Source organism: Lucilia sericata, unplaced genomic scaffold, assembly GCF_015586225.1.
Source record: "Lucilia sericata isolate MDLA Ls3-8-SP2 unplaced genomic scaffold, ASM1558622v1 Contig000623F_arrow, whole genome shotgun sequence".
In the NCBI taxonomy this organism is placed as follows: domain Eukaryota; kingdom Metazoa; phylum Arthropoda; class Insecta; order Diptera; family Calliphoridae; genus Lucilia; species Lucilia sericata.
In genome coordinates, this window is record NW_023994629.1 from 164,373 (window position 1) to 189,251 (window position 24,879).

General features: G+C 29.8%; 1 protein-coding gene across 5 annotated transcripts in view; it reads right to left on the minus strand.

Annotated features, from left to right (window-relative positions):
- Positions 1-24,879, minus strand: part of LOC119606795 (GIGYF family protein CG11148) — a 118,269-nt gene that overhangs the window by 79,148 nt on the left and 14,242 nt on the right. For 3 of the 5 annotated variants that reach the window (XM_037960387.1, XM_037960385.1, XM_037960388.1), the window contains exons 2-3: positions 16,662-17,204; positions 5,101-5,274 (exon numbers count right to left, since the gene is read on the minus strand). In XM_037960387.1, the coding sequence (XP_037816315.1) occupies positions 5,101-5,274; positions 16,662-17,078 (591 nt within the window). In that variant the 5' untranslated portion in view covers positions 17,079-17,204. The remainder of the gene's footprint in view (positions 1-5,100; positions 5,275-16,661; positions 17,205-24,879) is intronic. The other 2 variants (XM_037960390.1, XM_037960389.1) reach the window with 2 other exon arrangements.

A 24,879-nucleotide genomic window follows, 5' to 3' on the forward strand; every position in this document is an offset into this window, starting at 1 on the left:
TTTTGTTTGCGCATTTTATTTAATTGCGTTTTAAGAATTGTGTTTTACAAAAAATAAAACAAAATTACTTTTGTTTGTGAAAACCATTATTTGACGCGCAATAAAATAGCTAAGCAGTGGTGCAGTGTGTGGAACATTTGACTAATAAACCGAAGTCCATGGTTCGTATTCTAGCTGGCTATTTTTATTATTAAAAAAACAAAATAACTTACTCAGCAACTGTTTTGTAAGAGAAATTGCAAGTACTTCTTTAACTCCCTATTTGTAAGTACTTCTTTAACTCCCTATTTGTAAGCGTGCGTAGAAGTACTTGCCTCCAATGACATCACCGTGTTAAAATAATGACTTAAAACGGTAATGAAGAAGTAGTGAAAAGAGATTTTATTAGCTTTTTAACTCATTACTTTTCAATGTAAGTTTTTCCTGGGAATGATAAATCCAGAAAAAGCACAAGTCATTTACTTTACAAGGAAGAGAAAGGACTGCTTTACACCTCAAATCCCACTTCAATTTATGAACCACAACGTCTCCTGAGGAAATAAAGTTAAGTATCTTGGCATAATCCTCGACAGCAAACTTTGTTTTAATGAACATATTTCATATTTGCTCAACAAAATTAATGTGATGACTGGAATGCTGTATCCAAGTATAAACGGGAAATCTGAACTTCAAAAACAACAAAAAATTAATTGTAAAATCAATTTTTCACCCATTATTATTTCCTGCGCCCCAGTATGGTCATATAAATAAACTCCAAATTGCTCATAATAAACTATTAAAATTAATTTATAATCTACCTTGGCATTACTCAACCCAACGTTAACATACTCTCGCTAACCTTGATCTCGTACATGTTAAAATTTAAAAACTAACTCACAATTTCCAAACAAGATGTCAATATTCCCAGTATAATCGCTCAAACGATCTGATACAATCTTAATTTTTGTTTTTTTACACATAGTTTAAGTTTTTAATCTACACCCAGCTTTAAAAATGTTTTTGTTAAATTTTTACCTTCCTTTAATAAATATTAAAGCATTTTCGTATACATTAAATTTTGAAATAATTACTAAGTAGAAAATGAACGTAGTTCCTAAACTCTTTACTGTACTAAGCCAAATGTAAAAATTTATTAATGACAAAATAAAGAATAATAAATAAATAAATTTAATTTTGTTCAGCGATAGCAAAAACTACTAAAAGTTTTCACATAACTAGGCTAGGTTATTGAATATTGTTAAATAAAATAAAAAATAACTAAATAAAATCATAGTCATAATAGTTATACGTTTTATGGTTATAAGTTTTATATTTCAATAAATATTTTTGCGCTACTTAAAATATTAATGAAAGATGGAAAAATAATTAACCATAAAATCATAACCATAAAAATATTTTTTGGACACAGTTTTAGTTGAGAGATATGAAATATTTTTATTATATTACTCATTCATAACTATTAGAATTCGATTAAAAAATATTGATCTTAAAGAAATTATTATGCAAATTTAATTTTTTTATTTCCGTAAATAACAATTATTAAAACATTTGTTTCTTATTAATTAAAAATCCGGCAATTATTTTGGGTCCTTTCATAAAATTAAAGAATACTTTCTAACATTTCATGTATTAGTAGTAATATCAAGGAGGTAGACAGAGCTAACATTTTTTTACTTTAATGAAAACTGCAAATGATGAATTATTTAGAGCATTGATTTACCCAAATCTCTTAGGGTCTTATTCATAAACTTTTATCAAAGTTTTATAAATCAAATTTTCATACAAAATTTGTTCTATAAACCTTTGGTAAAAGTTTATGAATGAGGCAGTTAAACTACACAAATGTAATTTAAATATTTTTTCTTCCTTTTAAATTGAATTGCATCATTAGATTTCTTGAAATTAATTGTCGAAAAATTTACTTTTCCCAAATATAGCATTGTGCTCCGCCCTAAATCCAATAGATTAATTAAGACATGTATTTATTTTGAAAATAATAATATAAAGGAAAATCTAAGAGAATGGAAGGCGATTCCGAATTATAATGTTAAAAAATGCCTTAATTGATATACAAACATTTTTAATAATGATATATAAAATTTATACTATATTTTGTCCGACAAAAAAGTAAATTAATTTTAATTTTAGATGTTATACAGCAAAATCATAAAGTAAAAAATTTAATATTTTTTTTTAAATTGCTTATTTAATAATCACTTAACAGTTTTTTCGCTGTAGTAATATAAAATGAGGTCTTTTACACTTATGTATATATATAGTAGAGATCAAAAATGAGTACATGTTGGTACTTTTTATCAAGGTTTGTATTGCTTGCTTAAAATTAGCAAAAGCACCAAAATATCTGCTTTGCTTAAAGTTTTTCAGCGACTGTATCCAAAGCAAAAGCAGAAAGCAAAGCAAATAAAACGAAAACAAACTCATTATCTGCAATGATCCAGTGAAATATTTTCTGTTTACGCAGTCAGTCACAGCGATTAATTTGAAATAATCACTACTGCTTGCAGCATTTAGCACTTCCATTTTTCTTTGTGCTTTTGCTGTACTTCTTCGCTACGCTCTTTCACTTTGTACCGTTATTGTTTTTGAGTTGTATTTTTGATAAACAAGTTGTTTTTTTTGTGGACAAAAACCGTTTTAAGGTTTTTGTTAAATGATTTTATGCATGTAGATACGTACATACATATATATGTATATATACATACATGCATACAAACATACATACATACATACATACATACATACATACATACATACATACATACATACCTACATACGTACATACATACATACATACATACATACATACATACATACATACATACATACATACATACATACATACATACATACATACATACATACATACATACATACATACATACATACATACATACATACATACATACATACATACATACATACATACATACATACATACATACATACATACAAACATACGAGCGTATCTACATGCATACAATCATTTAACAAAAACACTAAAACGGTTATTTCCCATAAAAACAACTTGTTTATCAAAAAACCAACGCAAAAACAATAACGGAAAAATTTTTCAACATTCTACAATAACAAATCAAAACCACCTTCACACACTTCTGGTACAAAGTAAAATATCGCAGCGAAGAAGTACAGCGAAAGCACAAAGAAAAATAGAAGTACTGAAATGCTGCAAGCAGTAGTGATTGTTTCAAATTAATCGCTGTGACTGACTGTATGTAAGCAGAAAACATTTCACTGAACCACTGCAGCTAGTAATGAGTTTGTTTTGAGTTTGGCTTTGCTGTTTGACTTTGCTTGTTTATGTTCTCATAGTTTTAGTTAAGCAAAAAGGTAAAAGCAGTTGTATACTTCTAGTGGAATAAAAATTAAACTAATATTGGAAATCCAAAAGTGGCATTTAATTTATTTTTATTATGTAACAAAATTAATTGAAAATCAAAACAAAAAGCAGCGAATTCTATGTAAAAACTAGGCAAAACGAAAATAACTCGCATGTACTCAATATTGCTCTCCACAAAAACTTTAGGTAATAATTGAATTTTGAAAGAGTTTGATTACGTAAATTAAATAAATTTTTGCTAAAATTTCGTTAGCTTAACTTGGAGTGTTCTCAATCCGCTGCCAAAGTTCTCCCAAATTGACTGGACTTAATCGTTATTGTCCCATCCGACACAATACGATTGACCAGAAATTCTCAATTGGATTGAGTTCGGAACTTTGAGTGCTAACAGCTTTAGTGAAAAAATTTTCCAGAAAAACCAATCTTTACAATTTATGACTTATACATTGGGTCGCCATCCCGTTGAAAAATTACTTCATCTGCAGGAATACCACTTTTAAATATAAAATCGTGATGATGGGACTACAAAATTGGAATGATACATCTGAAAAATACGCAAATGGTCTTCTTTACGCATCATTTCATCGATTCTTTGCATTGGTCCAAGATGGCACCATATAAAGCAACCCCATGTCATTACTGTTTTTCCTTTACATGCTACCTTTGAATTCTCTCCATAGGATGGTGTCACCAATTTTGAAAGAATCGGGAAAATAACAACGAAAAAAGTCTATCTGCGTATTTTGAAGACTCATCATCCCGATTTTATAGACTTATTATCCCGATTTTCTAAATAAGAGCGACAACTCTATCGAAGGAGTTATTTTTCAGCAGAATGTCGATTTAAAGCACTCATAAAAAATAGCCCAGCAAAATTTCCTACCGAAATAGTATCTAAATCAAAGTTCCGACCTCAATACGTAATAATATATACATAAATTTCAGATTCATCCTTTGACTGTGTATATAATAACGCCTATTCTAGGGAAGAAGTAATGTCACTGCGATGTGAGTATTCAAAACACACATCAAAAATAGTAATGAATGGTGTTCAAAACATAATTTCTTATTGCTGTAGTATCCAGTTCAATGCCACGAAACCAATCCCATAGAGAATTTTTGGTGAATCCTGAAGGAGCGGTGGAAACAATACCGATTAACTCCTACCAATTTGGGCGAGCTTTAGCAGCGAATTGAGCACGAGAGGGAGAGTTTTCGAAATCAAGTAAATGAATATTTTTTAGAAAATATATCCAAACGAACGTAATAACGGATTTTGGAACATATATTAAAAAAAAAAAAAAAAAAACTTTTTTCCAATTTTTTTTTTTTTTTTTTTGTTTGGTGCAAAATTGAGTACATGCGAGTTATATATTTTTGCCTGTTTTTTGCTTTTAACGACAGAAAAAATTTTGGATTTTCTTTATTACTTTTATTTTTATTGCATTAGAAGTGTACAAAGTACCAACAATACTGTATGTATGTGTATGTGCTAGCAGCAGATAAAAAAGCATATTATTTGAATAAAATAAATAAATATTTAAGAAAAACGTTTGTGAAAATTTTCGAGTTTTTCGGACAAAATTTTACAAAACGAAATAAATTAAATATTAAGTGTTTCGGTAACCTACTATCAGTATTCCATTAAATAATCAATGTTTCAACAAAAATAAATAAATCGCGAATTGAAGACATTAACACTATATTTAACACTAAATTACCTTGATTGTAGACGAACGCTGGTCATCATCAAACATGGCATTTGGTCTTTGGAAAACAGGATGATAAATAGATTTTCCACGCATACGACCTCTCTCCATACATCCGACCCTACCAGTACCACGAGTTGTTGTGCTGAAACCAACTGGTGATCGTTGGAGCCATCCCGGCCTTTGCTAGAATGATCATTTAATACATAAATATGTTTATTTAATTTTTTTTTAATATAAGAATATTAAGTTGTTTTTATAAATAACAAAGTTTTAAGGTTTGTCGGATAACCGAGAATAAAAATCTGGGTAATCAGACTAAAAGAGTATGTTTTAAATATTCCATATATTTGTTTGATTTAAAAATTTAATACTGCAATATAATGTTTACACTTTTCAGTATATCATAAGATTAATAAGATTTAAAAGATTTTATAACAGTACCACTATAGCTCAAAGTTTTAATCCGGGGTATAAAACATTTGGTTGATACTAATATCGCTGATTGTAATTGAGTTCTGATTTATGAATCAGGACAATCCGAAGCGAAAATTCAGTCTAATGATGTTTTTTATGGAACCAATAACCCACAAAAAATGTTGATGTCTTCGGACTATTAGCATTTAAAAAATGTCAGGTTCTAACAACAATTATGTTGTAAAAAATCGTAATATGTACTAACATTAATTATGGTCTTGTGTTGTTAAAATATTCAGAATTTCATTCATTGATTTGTAATAAATTCTATAACTTTACTCAGCCTTTTTAAAATTGGAGTGATAACAATAACACGGGCACAAATAGTGTAATTTTATTTGGTTTGTTGTAACAGGGTGTAATATTTTGATAAACAAAGCAAACAAAATTACACAGATGCGGTTTTCACTATTGGTGGTATATTTAATACTCTAATAAATTTACTATGACTTTTGTGACCTTTTTTTTATAAACATAATTAATTATGTTTATATACTTTGTAAATAAATAAATAAATATTTGACTCGCTTAGACAAAAAATCTAAAAAGAAATTGAATTTAAACAAGAGTTCTATATTCGGCTGTGCCGAATCTTATATACCCTTCTCCATGATGTGTTAAAAAAAGTAGTTAGTAACTACAATTATTACAGAAAAACAGAAAGTCCTAATCCGAGCCCATGTTTCTAGGTTCAATATTATAGACAATTCAAAAAGTACCTTTTGTAGAACGAAAAAGTACCAAAAAGACCTATATGCATTCATCTTTCAAGGTTCAATATTATAGAAAATTTATTTTTTTTATTTTAATTTTATTCATAGTAATATAAAAAGCCACTATTGGCCAATAAATATTTATATATTACAAGGCAGTAATCCTAAATAAAAAATTATAAATATAAATATTATAATGGTAATTTATTTTATAAATTTATAAATGCGCTCCATTATGATATTGGTTCCCAAACCAATGGTAATAAACAATGTAGTATTAGAATTTAAAAAGACAGATCCCAGCAGTGATAAAGTATGGACAAATTATTCGAAAAAAATAATTAAAAATTATGGTATAGAAAAACTCGTAACAAGTTAGTTAGAGGCGAGAAAGCTCATGAGTTTGAGCCGGAAGCATTATTGGAATGGGAGAATACTCTTAGTTCTAGAGGTAAATAATTCCAATATCTAGCTATTCTAACTAAAAAAGATTGTTCAAATAGAATTCAATAGAATGTGTAAAAGAGAATTTAGAACATAGTAATGTGGGTAATCCAAACTTAATGACTCTGTAAAAAAATAATAAGTTACGATAGCGTATAAAATTTAGAAAGAAAATTCAAAAAGTACCTTTTGTAGAACGAAAAAATACCAAAAAGTTCCCTTTTATAGATTCTCACCTAATCAAGGCCCTACATGCTAAATTTCATGTTTCTAGGTTTAACATTATGGAAAATTCAAAAAGTACCTATTCGAGAACAAAAAGTACCAAAAAGTTCCCTTTTATGTGTTCTCGCTCTACATACTTAATTTCATGTTTCTAGGTTCAATATTATAGAAAATTTAAAAAGTACCAACAAGTCCCCTGTTATAGGTTCTCGCCTAATCATGCTAAATTTCATGTTTCTAGGTTCATTATTATAGAAAATTCAAAAAGTACCTTTTGTAGAACGAAAAAGTACCAAAAAGTCCACTTTTATAGGTTTTCACCGAATCATGGTCTTTCATGTTTCTAGGTTCCTTTTGTAGAACGAAAAAGTCCCCTTTTATAGGTTCTCACTTAAACCGGGCTCTACAAACTGAAGTTTCTAGCCAGTAACAACAACACATTGCTTCTTTCATTATTGTTGTTCCTGCTTTCTTTTTTTATAAAGAAGTAAAACAATAACAAAATTTACCGTATGGTTATGTGTTTTGTTTGTTTAGAGCGGGTTTTTGAGATGGTAATCAAATGCCAATTAATAATCAGATTAGTTAATCTAAAAATAAATTTAATCTTATATTAATCCCCTTTGATGTTTTTGAGTACAAGATTAAACTCCGCAGTGTTGCCATACAAAACAACAGAAAACTTCACTGTTTGTTATCAAAACAATGCACATTTTATAGAAAGAAGAAGGCAATTGTAAATTTAATATGAAAATTAATGAAAACTTAAATTAAAAACAAAAAAATGTATTTTGAAGTGTCCTTAATTTATACTAATCAATAAATAGAACATTTTAATGTTTATATTTATAAAAATTTTATTAATTTTTTTGCATCAGCTGTTTACACTTTTGCATTTCGTGCTTAAGATTAAACCACCTCCATTGGGTGCTTAAACTTGCAAACAAAATTAACTAATTAAGTACTCAAAAACATCTTTCGAGGATTAATTTTAATTTAATCGCTAATCTTTCACCTAAAGATTGGCCCTTATCGTTTTGTCTGTGCATGAACGAAAAATGTAAATTTTTGATGAAATTTCCAGAGGTTGTCTCAGATTTTTGCTCATATCTTCCTTATTTATGGACCGAATTTGCTGATTTTCACTGGCGTTCTATTCGACCGTATGTCTGATAGAATTATTAAAGATTCGGATCTCGCAGATATCTGGGGTCTTCTGAAAACTGATTTCAACATACATACGGACAGACAGACAGACGGACATGGCTAAATCGTCTCCGGTATCTATAAGGATCTAAAATATAGGGTCGGAAAATAATATTTTAGAAATTTAAAACGGAATGACAAACTTATATATTCCTTTCTTACAGCCCCCTGGGCATGTTTCCTTGATGATAGACCGCATCTTGGTGTATTGCAATCCGGGGGTAGATAGGTGCTACCAATACCTCTAGTCTGCAGGGACTATAAATTGGTGTTTATAATTCACTGCCTGGCCTAGTCCTTGCATGAATTGAAAATAGGTCTAACCAGAGCATAATCTGGTACTACGGGTGTCCAGTTGCCCACAGGACTTGTCCTGGCTGGTCAGTTGGTTGAGGTTCTTTCGGGATTCACGTAGTGGCTGTGGTTGAAATCGTAGGAAGGGGGGTGCTTGGTTAAAAGAGCGATACACGGTGAAATATAATTTTCAAGATACATTTCTGTTTCTGTGTCCCAGATGCTAGGAGCGGTACAAGCTACAGAGCATGACTGTGGATTAATAAAATGTTGGATTTGAGCTGATAATGCAAAGATTGGATATATGGGATGTGGAGTTTCTGATGTTCTGATGTTTTGACGGATTTGACGGATGGAGTGATTTGATCGCTTATGATGTGCTGAATGATGTTTTGGCAGGACGGAGGAGGAGTTGTGGTGTAAACCGTCATTGACCTTTCTTTAATTTATCGGCAATTTTCCTTTCATGGTTGAGTATGTTGGAGTTTACTCTAAAACACAGTGGGTCTTTGTGGCCACTGAAATAAGTCTTGTCTATTAAAATGATCCCTGTTTCGGACTACCAATTACGTCTCCTAGGTGCTGTTGCCGAATCAACAGAGCCATCTCAGTAGTGTGGTTGAGCGACATATAAGGTTTTAACTTGTCAGGGTTAGATTGAGCTTGCTTATGACACCTGTTCTTCCTCAACGGGACTACTATGGCAAGAAATTAGATAGCTCGAACACTTGAGCAAAGTGCTTGTGCATGGACCGGCTTTAGCCATGTACAGAAATTGCCACCTGATTTCTTCATTGAACACGACAGGTACTCACGTAAAGCACTTCGGCATTCATTCCCTTCTTACAAAGGTAAAGGGTATAAAAAGGAAAAAAAGTGGTACAAAACATGCGTCATTCTAAAGTCTTTCATATAAATTCATCAAATTTAAAATATTTGTATTACTTTCGGTGTAAGATCGATATTTTGGTGTAAACGTAAAAAATAACAATCATTTGACCAAATCACAACTGTTAAGGGGGTAAAAACGGGTAAATTCAGTAACATCATATCTCCTAAACTAGAAAAGATACAAAAATAGTTTCAAGCTTATCCACGTTCATTTAAAAAATAACCGGACAGGTGTCTGTTCCTTTTTAAATATGGTCCCTTTAGGAAATAAACGGGTAAAAACTGTACTTTGGTACTTTTTTTGCACCCCATGTATCTTTTAAACCAGTGCCAATTTAACAAATATTTTTGACTCCTTCATAACTTAACGAAAAAATAAAAATATGGAGTTGGTAATTTTTTGGATATTCTGACGTTTAAGGGTGAAAATTGTACCTAATTTTGGTACTTTTTTCATAAAAACTTGTTTTTGATTTATTAACTTACACAAATACATAATGGGCTCCCACTTGCAACTTTTGGAATATAATTTTTATTTCAATAATGGGGAAGAAAAAAGTGCCAAAAGGGGTAAAGAGGGATTTTATTTAAACAAAATGATCCAATTTAGATAAAATTTTTAGATTTGGAAACACTTAATATGCTAATGTGTTGTTATTTGGAACCCCGGTAGCTAGTGATATTTTTTTGTAGTTTTTCATTCTCCAACTGGTACTTTTTGTGTTTTTATGATATTGAAATAGAATCATGAAATTAATAATAAAGGGATTTTTCGGTACTTTTTCATTCTACACAGGTATTTTTTTGAGTTTTCTTTAAAATTAAACCTAGAAACATGAAATTAAACATTTAGAGCCCGGAATAAATGATAATCTATAAAAGGGGACTTTTTGGTACCTTTTTGTTCTTCAAAAGGTATTTTTTGAATTTTCTATAATATTGAACCTAGAAACATAAAATTAAGCACGTAGAGGTCGGAGTAAGTGAGAACAAATAAAAGAGGACTTTTTGGCACTTTTTCGTTCTTCAAAAGGTACTTTTTGAATTTTCTATAATATTGATCCTGGAAACATGAAATTAAGCATGTAGAACCCGGATTAAGTGTACTTTTTCATTCTTTAACTGGTACTTTTTGAATTTTCAATAATATTGAACTTAGAAACATGAACTGGTACTTTTTTAATTTTCTATAATACTGAATACATAAACATAAAATTAAACACTCAGTATCCTGATTGAACGAAAATTTTACAAATACTTTTCGAATTTTCTATAATATTGAAGCTAAAAATATATAATTGGACCCGCAGCTACCGCATTGTATAAAAATCTGTATGTCTGTCTGGGGGTTGTGTGTTCAATTTCCACCAGAGAAATTGTTTGAAAAAGCGAATTCTTCGTTTTTTCGAACAATTCTTCAGTTTTTTGAATAAGCACTAATGTCAAAAAAATATATATTTGATACCGTTATTAAATATGTAATGGCTAAAATGGGATCATGCATGAACTATTTGTGATAATTACAATAAATTGAAGCAAATTTTTAAAAAATTTCTTCATGATATCTGCAATAATTAGCAAGTGTGAGTAGGCCGTGGCAAAAATTCGAAGATAATTATGAAAAGTTGCCAAATGGTGATTTATTTAAAAAAATGTAGATTGTAAGTGTTATAATTTCCCAGATATATGAATTAGAGTAATGACTTACTTTGGGTGATATCCACAACTGGTAGTCCGCCGATTTTTTAACGAATAGTACCAAAAGTCCCGTTTCTCACGTTAAGTTTAAACTTTAGCTGTTATAGTGTCTATGATACATATATGAATTTACATATATGAAAGTCCCGTTTCTCATGTTAAGTTTAAACTTTAGCTGTTATAGTGTCTATGATACATACATATATGAATTTTAGTATACATACATGAATTTAGTATATGTATATACAGTACAATACTGTAATTGTAATTAATAGTTTCCCAGATTTAATTATTTTTGTAATATCTGCCTACTATCATGCCTACTTCTAATAGTTCGCCCTGATCTGATTTATTTTATTTATTTATTTATTCAAAAACAATGGCCGTAAGCCGATAGGGCCTAATTGGCTAGTCTACAATTAAATATACTTATAATACAAAAATATTATTGGTACATTATTTAGTAGAAAAATATAACATATATTTATAATTTTTTTAATTATAATTTTCTTATTTTTAATAGTTAGACTTGAAGTTTTGCACACACTGATTAGGATTCTATAAATTGGTGAAAATAAAGATAATATTATTAGCCTAAAAATGACAGTAAAACATAATAGGAGCGAAATGCAATAAGGTTATATAAAAGATTTTTTGCAACAAATGAGTTATACCAATTAAATATTTTATAAAAACTTAGGGGAAATGGCTGTACAATATACATTTACATAGTGGAATATCATTAAAAATAGGCTAGATTTACATGAAATTTGGACCGCTAATAGGTCTAACCCCAAAAGGAACAATAGGCTATATAAGATCTTGATTGGATGACACGCCCCTTTTTACGCCCACTTTTTGTAAGAATATTATTACACCAATTTTGCAATCACAATATGCAACAACTACTATACCGATTTACCTAAAGATTGCAAAGAACTATAGGCTATATAAAATATATTGATCCGATGTCACGAGAACTTTTTGTTAAACAATTACATATTATACCAAATTTTCTTTCAGGCGTACAAAAAACAGCTGATCCGATTTTCATGAAATCTGTTATAATGAATGTTGTGGAATGAACAGTACGACACATTACATTTTCAAAACGTATAAAATATAATAAGATATATATAATAACAGCTATAACACGAAATTTCTAGGCTAAATGTAAAAAACAGGAACCGATTTTCAAGAAATTTGTTAACATACAGTGTATTTTTGGAACCAACTTTTTGGTCTTTATAATATTTAGCATGACAATTGTTCTATCGTGGAAGGTTAGGTTAGTTTGAGGAAGAGAATGTTTAATACATCAAATCCGAATAAAGACATCTATACCACTAACTTCGGGCCTGTTGTGATCTTATAGAAATGCAATGACATTTTTCCGTCCACTTTTTGTTACATTTATAATGCTAAAGATCAAGAAAGTGTATGAGAATTATTATTTAAATACATTTTCAATCAAACATTTATTATACCCTTCACCGTCGTGAGAAGGGTATATATAAGTTTCTCATTCCGTTTGTAATTTCTAATTTCTAATTTCCGAATCTTCAATAATTCTATTAGACATGCCTCCGAGAAGATCGCTATTTAAAATCAGCAGAATCGGTCCATAAATACCGGAGATATGAGCAAAAATCATAAAAAGACAATTTTTTTCATGCTTTGATGTAAGCAACAACAACACTGCTTATTCATTGAGTATTTCGTTTCGTATGTTTGGATGGCTGTGTGTTTCATTGTCTTGTGTATATTGTTTTTATTTCCTGGTACATTCAGTTTCGTATGTTTGGATGTCTGTTGCACAGTGGTATAGGAAAAAAAAAGGGAAATAATTCGGTAACTTCTAAACGGTTAATCCGATTTTGATGAAATTTGGTATGCACAAAGAGGAGGTATTGTCGAGTTTAGGTTTTGAATTTGGACCTTATAGGCCAACCAAGGGCCCGGCGGAGGGTCCTCAAATTAGGACACCTCGGCTATGTTAAATTTTTAAAACGATCCTATTTCTTCAGTTGAGTTCCGATTTAAAAAAAATTTCGTATATAGAATCTCCTCATCGAGCACTATAAAAAATGTAGCAGTAAATTATCTCTTACAGTTTACGAGATATTCGCATTTGAAAATTAAAATTTTAAAATTTTTACCGTCCTTACTTTAGTTTTTTCATAATAGCGGGTCCAAATATTCCCGATTTTCGCCATTTTTTTTTATTCGCTTAACAACAAGTTTACATATCAAGCAGTGAAAGAATTATGTAAAAATCATGACTGAGTCCAAAGTTATAGGCATTTTAATTTAAAAAATTAAAAAAGGCGATTTTTTGCAATTTTTTGGGGAAAAAAGTATCTTTTTCTTTTTAAGTTATCTAAAAAGTTTCTAAGAAGATGTATATAGAATTTATACTTTTTGGAAAGCTGACTTTACATAAAATACGATAAATGAAACAAAACCTAAAAATTTTTGATACTGGGACCAGGTCCATCCAAAAAAACACTATTTTTTATGGAAAATTCAATTTTGAGCAAAAATTCTCAAATCGCATAGTCGATATCAAATTATAGGGACCTGTTTTATATGACCCAATATGTTCTTAATCATTTTGTAACGGGTTTCGATAACCCCGACCCTGGTATGGATATAATAGGCAAAAAACCAAAAAATCCCATTTTTGGGATTTTTTAAAACTTTTTTGGGAATTCCGGGATTTCTAATAAGAAAATTCGAAATTTTTATTTAATTTTGGATTTTGAGTAAAAAAATCTACCTAACTGTAAAATTTCATCAAAAAATATTCATAAATAAAATTTTTATTGCAATTTGAAAAATTTGTATCTTCGCAAAAACTGAATAAAAAACATTTTTTAATTTTTTTTAAAAAAAGTATTCCGCGAATTTTTTAATTTTCAAAAATTATATACAGTTTTGAAAAATAGACAAAATTACCTTTCCATTGATATATAACATGCCTACCTAATGTTTTTTAAGTGACAAATTAATTAGGGAAAACTCAACATCTTTTAGAGAATTTACCTAGTACTATTATTTTCATCCATAAGGTTAACTTTTAAATTTGTTACATATATGGATGAAAATAATAGTGCTAGGTAAATTTTCTAAAAGATGTTGAGTTTTCCCTAATTAATTTGTCACTTAAAAAACATTAGGTAGGCATGTTATATATCAAAATTAAAAAATTCGCGGAATACTTTTTAAAAAAAAAAAATTAAAAAATGTTTTTTATTCAGTTTTTGCGAAAATACAAATTTTTCAAATTGCAATAAATTTATGAATATTTTTTGATGAAATTTTACAGTTAGGTAGATTTTTTACTCAAAATCCAAAATTAAATAAAAATTTCGAATTTTCCTATTAGAAATCCCGGAATTCCCAAAAAAGATTTAAAAAATCCCAAAATGGGATTTTTTGGTTTTTTTCCTATTATATCCATACCAGGGGCGGGGTTATCGAAACCCGTTACAAAATGATTAAGAACATATTGGGTCATATAAAACAGGTCACTATAATTTGATATCGACTATGCGATTTGAGAATTTTTGCTCAAAATTGAATTTTCCATAAAAAATAGGGTTTTTTTGGATGGACCTGGTCCCCTCGGTATCAAAAATTTTTAGGTTTTGTTTCATTTATCGTATTTTATGTAAAGTCAGCTTTCCAAAAAGTATAAATTCTATATACATCTTCTTAGAAACTTTTTAGATAACTTAAAAAGAAAAAGATACTTTTTTTCCAAAAAAATGGCATAAAATCGCTTTTTTTTTAATTTTTTAAATTAAAATGCCTATAACTTTGGACTCAGTCATGATTTTTACATAATTCTTTCACTGCTTGATATATAAACTTGTTGTTAAGCGAATAACAAAAAAATGGCGAAAATCGGGAATATTTGGACCCGCTATTATCAAAAAACTAAAGTATGGACGGTAAAAATTTTAAAATTTTAATTTTCAAATGCGAATATCTCCTAAACTATAAGAGATAATTTACTGCTACGACATTTTTTATAGTGCTCGATGAGGAGATTCTATATACGAAATTTTTTTTAAATCGGAACTCAAATGAAGAAATAGGATCGTTTTAAAAATTTAACATAGCCGATGTGTCCTAATTTGAGGACCCCCCGCCGGGCCCCTGGTTGGCCTATAAGGTCCAAGTTCAAAACCTAAACTCGACAATACCTCCTCTTTGTGCATACCAAATTTCATTAAAATCGGATAAACCGTTTAGAAGTTACCGAATTATTTCCCTCTTTTTTTTCCTTTACCACTGTGTGCTGTTGGTTTTACTGCCTTGTGTATTTTGTTTTTTGTGTGGTGATTTCGTTTAGCGTTGTTGTTGTTCATTTTGTTTTGCTATTGCTATAATAATGAAATAGTCGGGAAAATGAAATAAAAATAAATTTTATGAAATTGATATTTATTAAATACACTATGGTGAAGGGTATATAAGATTCGGCACAGCCGAATATAGCACTCTTACTTGTTTTTATTTTAAAACTCTAAAACCTTTGTAGATCCTTTACTAACTTTACGATTAGGTAAAATAAAAATCTGTAATCAATTTAATTTATTATCAAAAATCGATTTTATGTTTTAGATGTGTAAAATCGGTTGTAGATCCGTATATAATACGGAATCGGATGTAGTTTACTACGTTCGAGAGAATGGCATATGAACATTTTTTTTATCAAAATTATATTGTTGTTGATCCGTATATACATAATAAGTACTCCCATCACTAATATTATTTCAAAACCTGTAATCGGCTGTATATCCTCAAAAAAAAAAAAAAAAAAACAATTTTAAAACATATTATGAATTACTTAATAAGACGTACATAATAAATCATAAGAAAACAAACTTTTACATACTTAGGTAAACCTATGTATATAAGATTTGCAAAAGTGCCATCTTTCGGTACATTCTAACCGAATTTATATCAAGATAATTTGTTGATGGTATATTTAACTAATCACAGATTTTTATTTTTACCTCTCAAACGATGCACGTAAAGCATGATTCATATAAAATATGGATGAATTGATTTTTTGATTTCTTTTTATACTTTTAGAAATTATCCACCAAAACAACTTTTTCTGTATATAGCGTATTTATTCCAATATTCCATTTACCATTAACAAATTCTGAAATTTTTTTTAATTAGAGGAAGACGTGGATATTTTAATAAGTAAAATTATTTGGGTATCTGCTTTGTACATCTAACGATATTTGACCTTTATTTCTTCGGATTTAATAAGTGGTGACTAAATCCAGCCAAAACTTTAGTGTGGATGCATAACAGCTAATGAATAAAAATTATATTTTTAAACATACTTTTGTATAAATGGATGTATTTTTAAGAAACAATGACGAGACAAAAACGGTGGGTTTACCGTTTAATGAAAAAATCAAAATTGTTTGTCAAATTAAAAGTTGTTTTGTTTTCTCTGTTAAGATTCAAGGATTCTTCATAGTTCCCAAACATCAAAGTAATGAGTAACAAAAAAAACTATAAGTTAAATCTTTTCCCAACAGTGATTCAAAAATTGATTTGTAAAAATGGAAATAAAAGATGAAATGTTTTTTTACTTACCGTTGGTGGTGCAGATCCTTGCAACATATCTTCATCTGTGCTAGGCACTAAAGCTAATGGAAATTGAACTCTTTCCACAAAAAGATTTTTATATGATGGTAAAATTTCAGGTATGCCGCAATTTCTATCAAACAGTAATAGCATTTCTTCTCTACCATATCGAAATTCGGGAAATGTGTTACGTGAAGCTGTAGTATTTGCTGCATTTACATTATTATGTAAACTGCTAGAATTTAGATTTGACGTACCACTGTTTGTATTGTTTACAGTTGATCCCTCTATGCCACCACCCCCTGAGTTACCGGATCCAAACACTCCCGCAGGATTTATTTGACCACTTGTATTTGTATTGGAGGAAGTTGTATCGGCTGACATGTTTCGCAACCATTCAGGACCAAATTTCATTGAATCTGTCATTTTTAGTTGATTTATTAAATGGAAGATTTAGTTTTAAATATACTATTTAAAGATGTACTTTTATTGAATTTGAAATTTTCAAAAACTATTTGCCACACCTTAGGATGTAGTGTAGTTTACAGGTATCTGTAAAAAAAAAATTAAAAAATATGTAGTACATAAAACGTAAAAATATAAAATTAACATTTTATTAATCAACAAAATCTACATACAATAGTAATAATTATATTTCTTTTGTTTAAAACAATATTTGGATGTTTTAAATAACGAAATATACAATAATACATGCATCATGTCGATTTTTTTGGTACATTTTTGAAATAACCGTTATTAGAGTTATTGATTCTGAGTGAAATAACAAACAAAAACATCACTTACTCCAACTTTTGGGAGGGCGGAACTTTTAAGTTTCATTATATTTTGAACATAAAACCCAAAAATTTACCTTTTAATTATTTTGTATATCAATTGTATTACGTTTGACTTAGAGGAAAATGTTATTATTATTATTATTATTTGTTAGATTTATAAGTAAATTATAGAATCTCAAGAACCAAAAGATGAAGAGGAATGATGATGAAGGATCACCACCACTATAGTGTAACGCATAAAAATATTGGTCATACACCTTAAAGTATACCGATCGACTCAGAATCACTTTTTGAGTCGATTAAGACATGCCCGTCCGTCTGTCCGGCTGGCTGGCTGTCCAAGTAAACCTTGTGCGCAAGCTACGGCCCACAATTTTAAAGATAGTTGGATAAAATTTGGACCATACAAGTTTTTCGGTTTTTTGGGCGATGCCTATTGAAAATGGTTAAAATCGGTCCATTATTTCACCTAGCCCCCATTCAACATGACCTTCCGATTTGGGGTTTTTAACTCATAACTATGTCAAATATACTACTATCTCACCAAATTTGCACAACTAAGTTTTATATAAGCATAAATGACCATATCAATTTTTATAATGATCGGCCGTCGTTTGACTCTAGCCCACATACAAACCCCCCTTTAAAAAATATCTTGAAAGTCCAAAAACCTACTTATAACCATTAGTATCGCTATGAAATTCAGCATTTGAGGCTCGGCCCATAATTGACCCTAACTCCCATATAAAGCTTCTTTTAGAAATTTAGGTTTTCATCAATAAATTGCTTAAATACATCGGAATTAAGCTAAAATTCAACAAATTTTTTATGAAAAATAAATAATTTTTAAAATATTCCCATGGTGTAGGGTATTATAGTCGGCCATGTCCGACTATACTTTAATACTTGTTTTTTAATAAAATAACATATTTTATGTATATTATCCTTATTTGGTATTTCCAAAAGTTTTTTGGGGTGAATGTTTCCAAAAATATTATTTCTTATAGTTTGATAATAGGCACATTCTGAGAAGAAGTCCACATTTGTTGCAGGAGGGAGCAGTTTCGAATGATAAATAGCTTAGAGGCTACGTCTCTTTTCTCAAAAAATTACCTTATTTAGCTCAGAATCAATAATTCTAATAATGGTGAATTTTTGGACGTGATGTATTTGTTTTATTTTAGTATGAATTATTTTTTATCAAATATATTTAATTTTTTTAAACTTACTGCTTTCAGTGAAAGAAATTGTATTATAATTCCTGTATGTAGACTTTATTGAGCTACTGTATATATGTATATTAGAGGTGTCCAAAAATATGAATTTTGCTCGTTAGTGTCTAAAACTGGTGTAAAATTTTAGCCAAATCGGATAACGGTTATCTCTTATGCTTCAAGAGACACATATTTAGGTTCGCATTTTTGAACCCTCTACCACCATCAGTGGTGATAGAGGTTATATATAAATTTGTCATTCCGTCTGTAACACCAAGAAATATTCATCTGAGACCCAACAAAGTATATATATTCTTGAACACGCTCACGTAAAAACGATGCTAAATAAATTAATGAAATTCGGCCAAAAGATTCACTATTGTCCTAGGCAGTTTGGTATTAAAAATGAGCAAAATCGGTTTACATCGGATAGAGTTATGAATCAAAATTTAAAAAACTTCAAAAAAATTAAGCTTTTTTAACACATTCTAATACAGCTTTCACAAAAACTATGCGATATAATTTCATAACAATCAGCACACAATAGTTTCCATATGAAAGCTTAATTCCTGTTAAAAATGGGCGGAATCGGTCCACATTTTCATATACCTCCCATACAAATGTACATATTCCCGGAAAATGCATTAATTGTTAATAACTTCCGGTAGAAGGACAATATCTTTACAAACTTTTACAAGTAAAAGTTTTATGTCAATTGAATTCATACAGAGGAAAAGTTTTCTGAATAAGTCCATAATTGGCCGTATATATACAACGGATCCCGAAAATCTAAATTTCCTTAAATATATACCTGGAAATTATTAAATATCTTTAAAGCATATTTTAAGGCGCTATTAAATATTATAGAAAATCGTGTTTATAATGCTGCGAAAAAAACTTGCAATTGTAACAGATTTAAAATATTTAAATCTTTGCTTGTTGTATTAGAAAAGAAATTTAAAATATGATTTAATTTAAAAATTAGCGCATTTATGTAGAATTTGCTTTAATTCCGTTATATTATAAAAATTTTGGATGAAAAATTCATTATCCGAAAGAGTGTTTATATTGTGTGTTTTTAAGTGAATTATGGACGTTCTGAAGGATATTTTGTATGGGGGTTAGGGTTAGACAGATGTGTATGGAAGTCATGTCAGGTTATTTGTTTATAAGGACACACAGATGGAGAGACTCAGATTGTGATTCTAAGTGATTCTAAGCCGATACTTGAAGGTGTGTATAGGATCAATATTTTTGGACGTTAAAAGTCATCGGCACAAATGCCCCACTATAGTAGTGTAGATTTTAAAAAATGATTAGAACTAAATTAAAATTTAATTTCATAGTTTTACAGATTGAGCCTAGTTATTTTTTCTTAAGTAAATATCAAATTTATTGTAAAAATATGTAATACAAAGAAATCAAAACACAATTTTTGCTAGAAAAATAAAAAAAAATGCAAAATATGCAATAAAAATATGAGAAATATGCAAAATATGTGCAATTTATGCGTTTATAACAAAATATACAACAACAAATCGATGCTATTTTGTAGCAAATTCTTTGATTCGAAAAGAAAATAGTTAAAAGTTATTTGAGTTACTGACTACAAACATGAATTTGCATAGAAATCTTTGCCCTGATAATGACATTAAAAATAAATGAAATTAGAAATATTCTCGAAGGGAATTTTCTTGATATTGTTGGTATGTGCGAAACATGGTTGAAACCACGCAGAAGTGATAGACTAAGACCGGCTAGAGCTGGTGGTGTGGCTTTACTTATATCAGAGAATATTAAATATAGAGTCATTTTACATTTGTTTTTGCACAGGGAATAAAAATTGTATTAGGTGTTATTATTTACCATTGCCATATAGCCATTTGAAGAATCTGTCGAAGAAATTATTACCCGGTATTCTAACATTTGTATTATGGGTTATTCGTCAAATTTATTGAGTTCGTCTCTCACAGTTTCTACATCTGGTCAGATGCAATGTCCTGGTGTATCACACCATTCAATGATTTTTATAGCTCTTAACATTCCATGTTTTTCTTCACAGCAATATGTAACTTATTTGAATTATAAAGCCCTTAGTATGTTATTGGAACAAACCTATCGTTCTTTAGATTTTAGTGGAATGTACTTAACATCAAATGTTAATATTTAATTGCATGAAAAATATACATTCTTTACATTCCCTGGTTCCATTTGTAAGACGTAAGGTTGTAACTAAGGCTGATTGTTGATTCAATTCCCCGGAGATTGTATATCACATCTCAATTCGAGGTTATTTTGCTGAGGTATTTATTGGCACTACTAATGTAGAATTTAAAAGAGTTGTTAAAATATTTAATAGAATAGTAAGATTTGTGTATGGACTGAGACTGCGGCCCAGTATTTCTCCTTATGTATTACAATTTCTTGGGTGTTCGTTTCAAAATTATATTAATGTCAGGATTTTACTGTTCTTTTACAAAACTATGGTAGGTAAATGGCTTTCCTGAATATATTGTAGATAATTTTAATTTTAATCATTACAGCTGGAACCCACAATTATTATATCCCCGGTTTAATTTAAGTATATAAATATAATAATTCATTTCAGATTAGAATGTCGAAGATGTGGAATGACCTGCATAGGGATTTGAAATTTTTCTCGGCTTCGCCTCTCGGTTTTAGGCGAAAACTTCAAAAATATGTTATTGACCATGAACTTCGATTGGTGCACTTGTAATTACCGTTCGAATTTTCTCTTTCAACTTGTATTCATTGGTAATATAAAAGAATTGTTTTTATTTTATTTTTATTATTTTTTTATATATCATTATAATATTTTTTATTATACGTTTACTACTTTTTCTAAAAATGTGTTATAATTATTGTTGTAGTAGCTTTTTATAACTATATAGGCCTAAAAGGCTCTGTTATAATAAAATAGGAAATAAACAAGTTAGAGTGCTATATTCGACTATACCGAATCTTAAATACCCTCCGCCAGCAAGCTACTTTTCATTTACTATCTAATTTTTAGATAACTTGACAAAATGTTTGTTTCCGTAGTGAGGGTACTAACATTTATGCATATGTGGAACTAATTTTGATTAGGTTCATAAAATTTTATATTAATAGGCCAGTTGCAAACATTTTAATATAATGATTTATCTATACACAAACATACTCATGTCAAATTTTACCTGGATATAATCATTTAATAATGAATTAAGTGGTATTAAATGATTTTCAGAAGTAAAATTCCGTATAACGATTTATATATGGGCAATTCCATGAAAAGGTACACCACCACAAACGATGTGTCACGTACGATATTCAAAAATGTTTATTATAAAATTATATTAATTTAATTTTTTTGTTCCTTTTTAAAAATTATGGATTACGAATAAAAAATATGTCCCAGTGTAAGAAGTTAAAACAAACAAGTAAGAGTGCTATATTCGGCTGTGCCGAATCTTATATACCCTTCACCATAGTGTATTTAAAAAATATAAATTTTATAAAATTTAAATTTATTTCATTTTCCCAACAATATCATTATTATAGTAATAGTCAAACGAAATAAACAACAACAACGCTAAACGAAATAAACACACAAAATACACAAGGCAGTAAAACCAACAGACATCCAAACATACGAAACGAAGTACACAAAAAAACAAAAACAAAATACACAACACAATGAAACCAACAGACATCCAAACATACGAATACACCAAGAAACAAAAACAATATACAGAAGGCAATGAAACACACAGCCATCCAAACATACGAAACTGAATACACCAAGGAACAAAACAACATACATATGGCAATGAAACACCCAAAGTCAACTCGTCCAAGAGCAAGAGTAAGCTATACTTTGAAAATATTTCTGCGCACTTGGAAATGATGGAAATTCTAAAGGCACAGAATATTAATATCATATCAGAGTATCAGTTGTCTTACGATGTTTATATCATTTGACAGAGGTGTCTGAAATTCAAAATGCTATTGATGTGGAATTACCGAATACATAAGATAAGGTCAGTAAACTTGTTACGCAGTTTTCAGCTAAAAATAATTATGACAGGTTTATTTATTGTTACGTTAGCCTAAGGTAAGGAACTAAAAGATGTAAATAAATTACGCTACATCCTGAATCAAGCTATAACTTGGAAATCACCCAAATTAAAGAAAAATGAGATTCAATGTTTTAGATGCCAACAATGGGGGCATTCTGCGCGAAATTGTAACTCTAAGTTCAATTGTGTTAAATGAAATTTGTCCCATGAACCTGGTTCTTGTAGTATTAAAAAGGGAGAATCTTCTCCAATATGTGTTAATTGCAATGAGACTGGACATGCTGCTAATTATAGGGGATGCCCAGCCTATAAAAAGTAAATAAAGCATAAAAAGGAATTATTGAGTAAGTCTAAAGAAAGACAGACTAAGATTACAGATAAAGTTGAACATGTAATAATAGGTAGCCAAAAGGTTAATAATAAGACTTCGTTTGCAAGTCTTTTTCACACAGAGCGTAAGGAACTTTCGGACAATAGAAATGTACATAAGCTGCCTCCAATCGGTGAGGAATTTATCAAGCTCGGAGAATATTTAAGGGAACCAAAGGCAATTACTTTGGAATCAAAAATTTCCAATTTTTAAATACATATACATCACTACCTATTGAAATGGCAAGAAAGTAGTACGGTAGTCTATTAAATGAAGTTTTAATTATTTATGTATGTCCGTAATAATTTAAGTTTTGTTACATTTAACGTAAGGTCTTTAGTCGAGTTAAGTCGACGTATAGAATTGATTAAAATTCTTAAGTTTCACAAGATTGATATTTGTTTCCTACAGAAAACTCGTTTTCGGACAAACTCGAAGCTACAGTTTGAAAATGATAACGTATTTAGAGATTATTCTCCTCAAGGCACGGCAATTTTAATTGACAAAAATATTGAATCCTCTCCCGTTGCTAAAAACAACTAGAAATTTTCGTACTGTTTTATAGAGATACAATTATCATTCGATGGTCGCGTAAGTAGACTTCTATTAGGAAGTCTTTATATTCCGACAAATTTTTCTCAATCTGACTTATGTTCTAGTCTCGACACAATCAATAATGTGTCACAGTCATACGATGGCTTGTTTATTGGGGGGGATTTTAATTCCAGAAATATGAACTGGGGTGATTCGCTTATTAATTTGTTTGACTGGTTAAACTGTCCAGGGGACAATCTTACTAGAATTTGTAATATAAATCCATCTTTCCCAGGAGGCCCATCATTTTTAGATCACTTCCTCATTAGTACGAGTCTAGTCGATGCATCACTTCCAATTTATGAGATAAATTCTCTTCCCAGCTTTTCCAATCACTATCCCCTCAAATTGAATTTCAGATTCCGGGACTTTGATCTAATTTTGTCACCTCCAAGGTTTTTCGAATCTTTCTAGAACACAAACTGGGAAAAATTTCATGATGACGCTCACCATACAATGCTAAATCTAATGCCACCCGACTTCAGTTAGTGAAATTGTTAGGTCTTTAAATGGTAAGAAATCTTCAGGAACTGATAACCTGTCCAACTTTATAATAAAAACGAGGCCATTCATATGTTGATGCATTAGTTCATTTACACAACGAAGTGATTTGCAACTTAAGGGACCAAAAATGTTTCTTTGGATATTGAAAAAGCTTTCGATAAAGCCTATCAGCGTGGCATCATTTATAAACTTATACAAATGACATGTGACTCCTTTTTGATAAAAATGTTTGTAAGCTATTTTAAATACCGACAATTTTTTGTTCAAATTAGTGATACCAAATCTGATTTTGGTGATATTTTTAGTGGTGTTCCAAAGGGAGCTATTTTAGATCCACTACTGTATAGTATTTTCGTGTACGATTTTCCCAACCTCTACAATGACGACCTATACACCGACGACTCCCTAGTTTACGCCCATTACAGTGATCCACATATTGCACTTGCTAAGGTTCCAACCGTGATGAAAGAGTTGGAGGTTTTAGAGAGAAGCTGCTTAAGACACTGCGTTAACGCGAATTATGAAAATTATGTCAAAAGATTTTCAAATAGAAAAATTTATGGAAAGGCAGATATACTGCCACTGTCTTCCTATGCTCTTTTCCTACTTGATAAGTTTGAAAATCGACTGGAAACCCACGATAACATTTTGATGAGAAATGTTTATGAA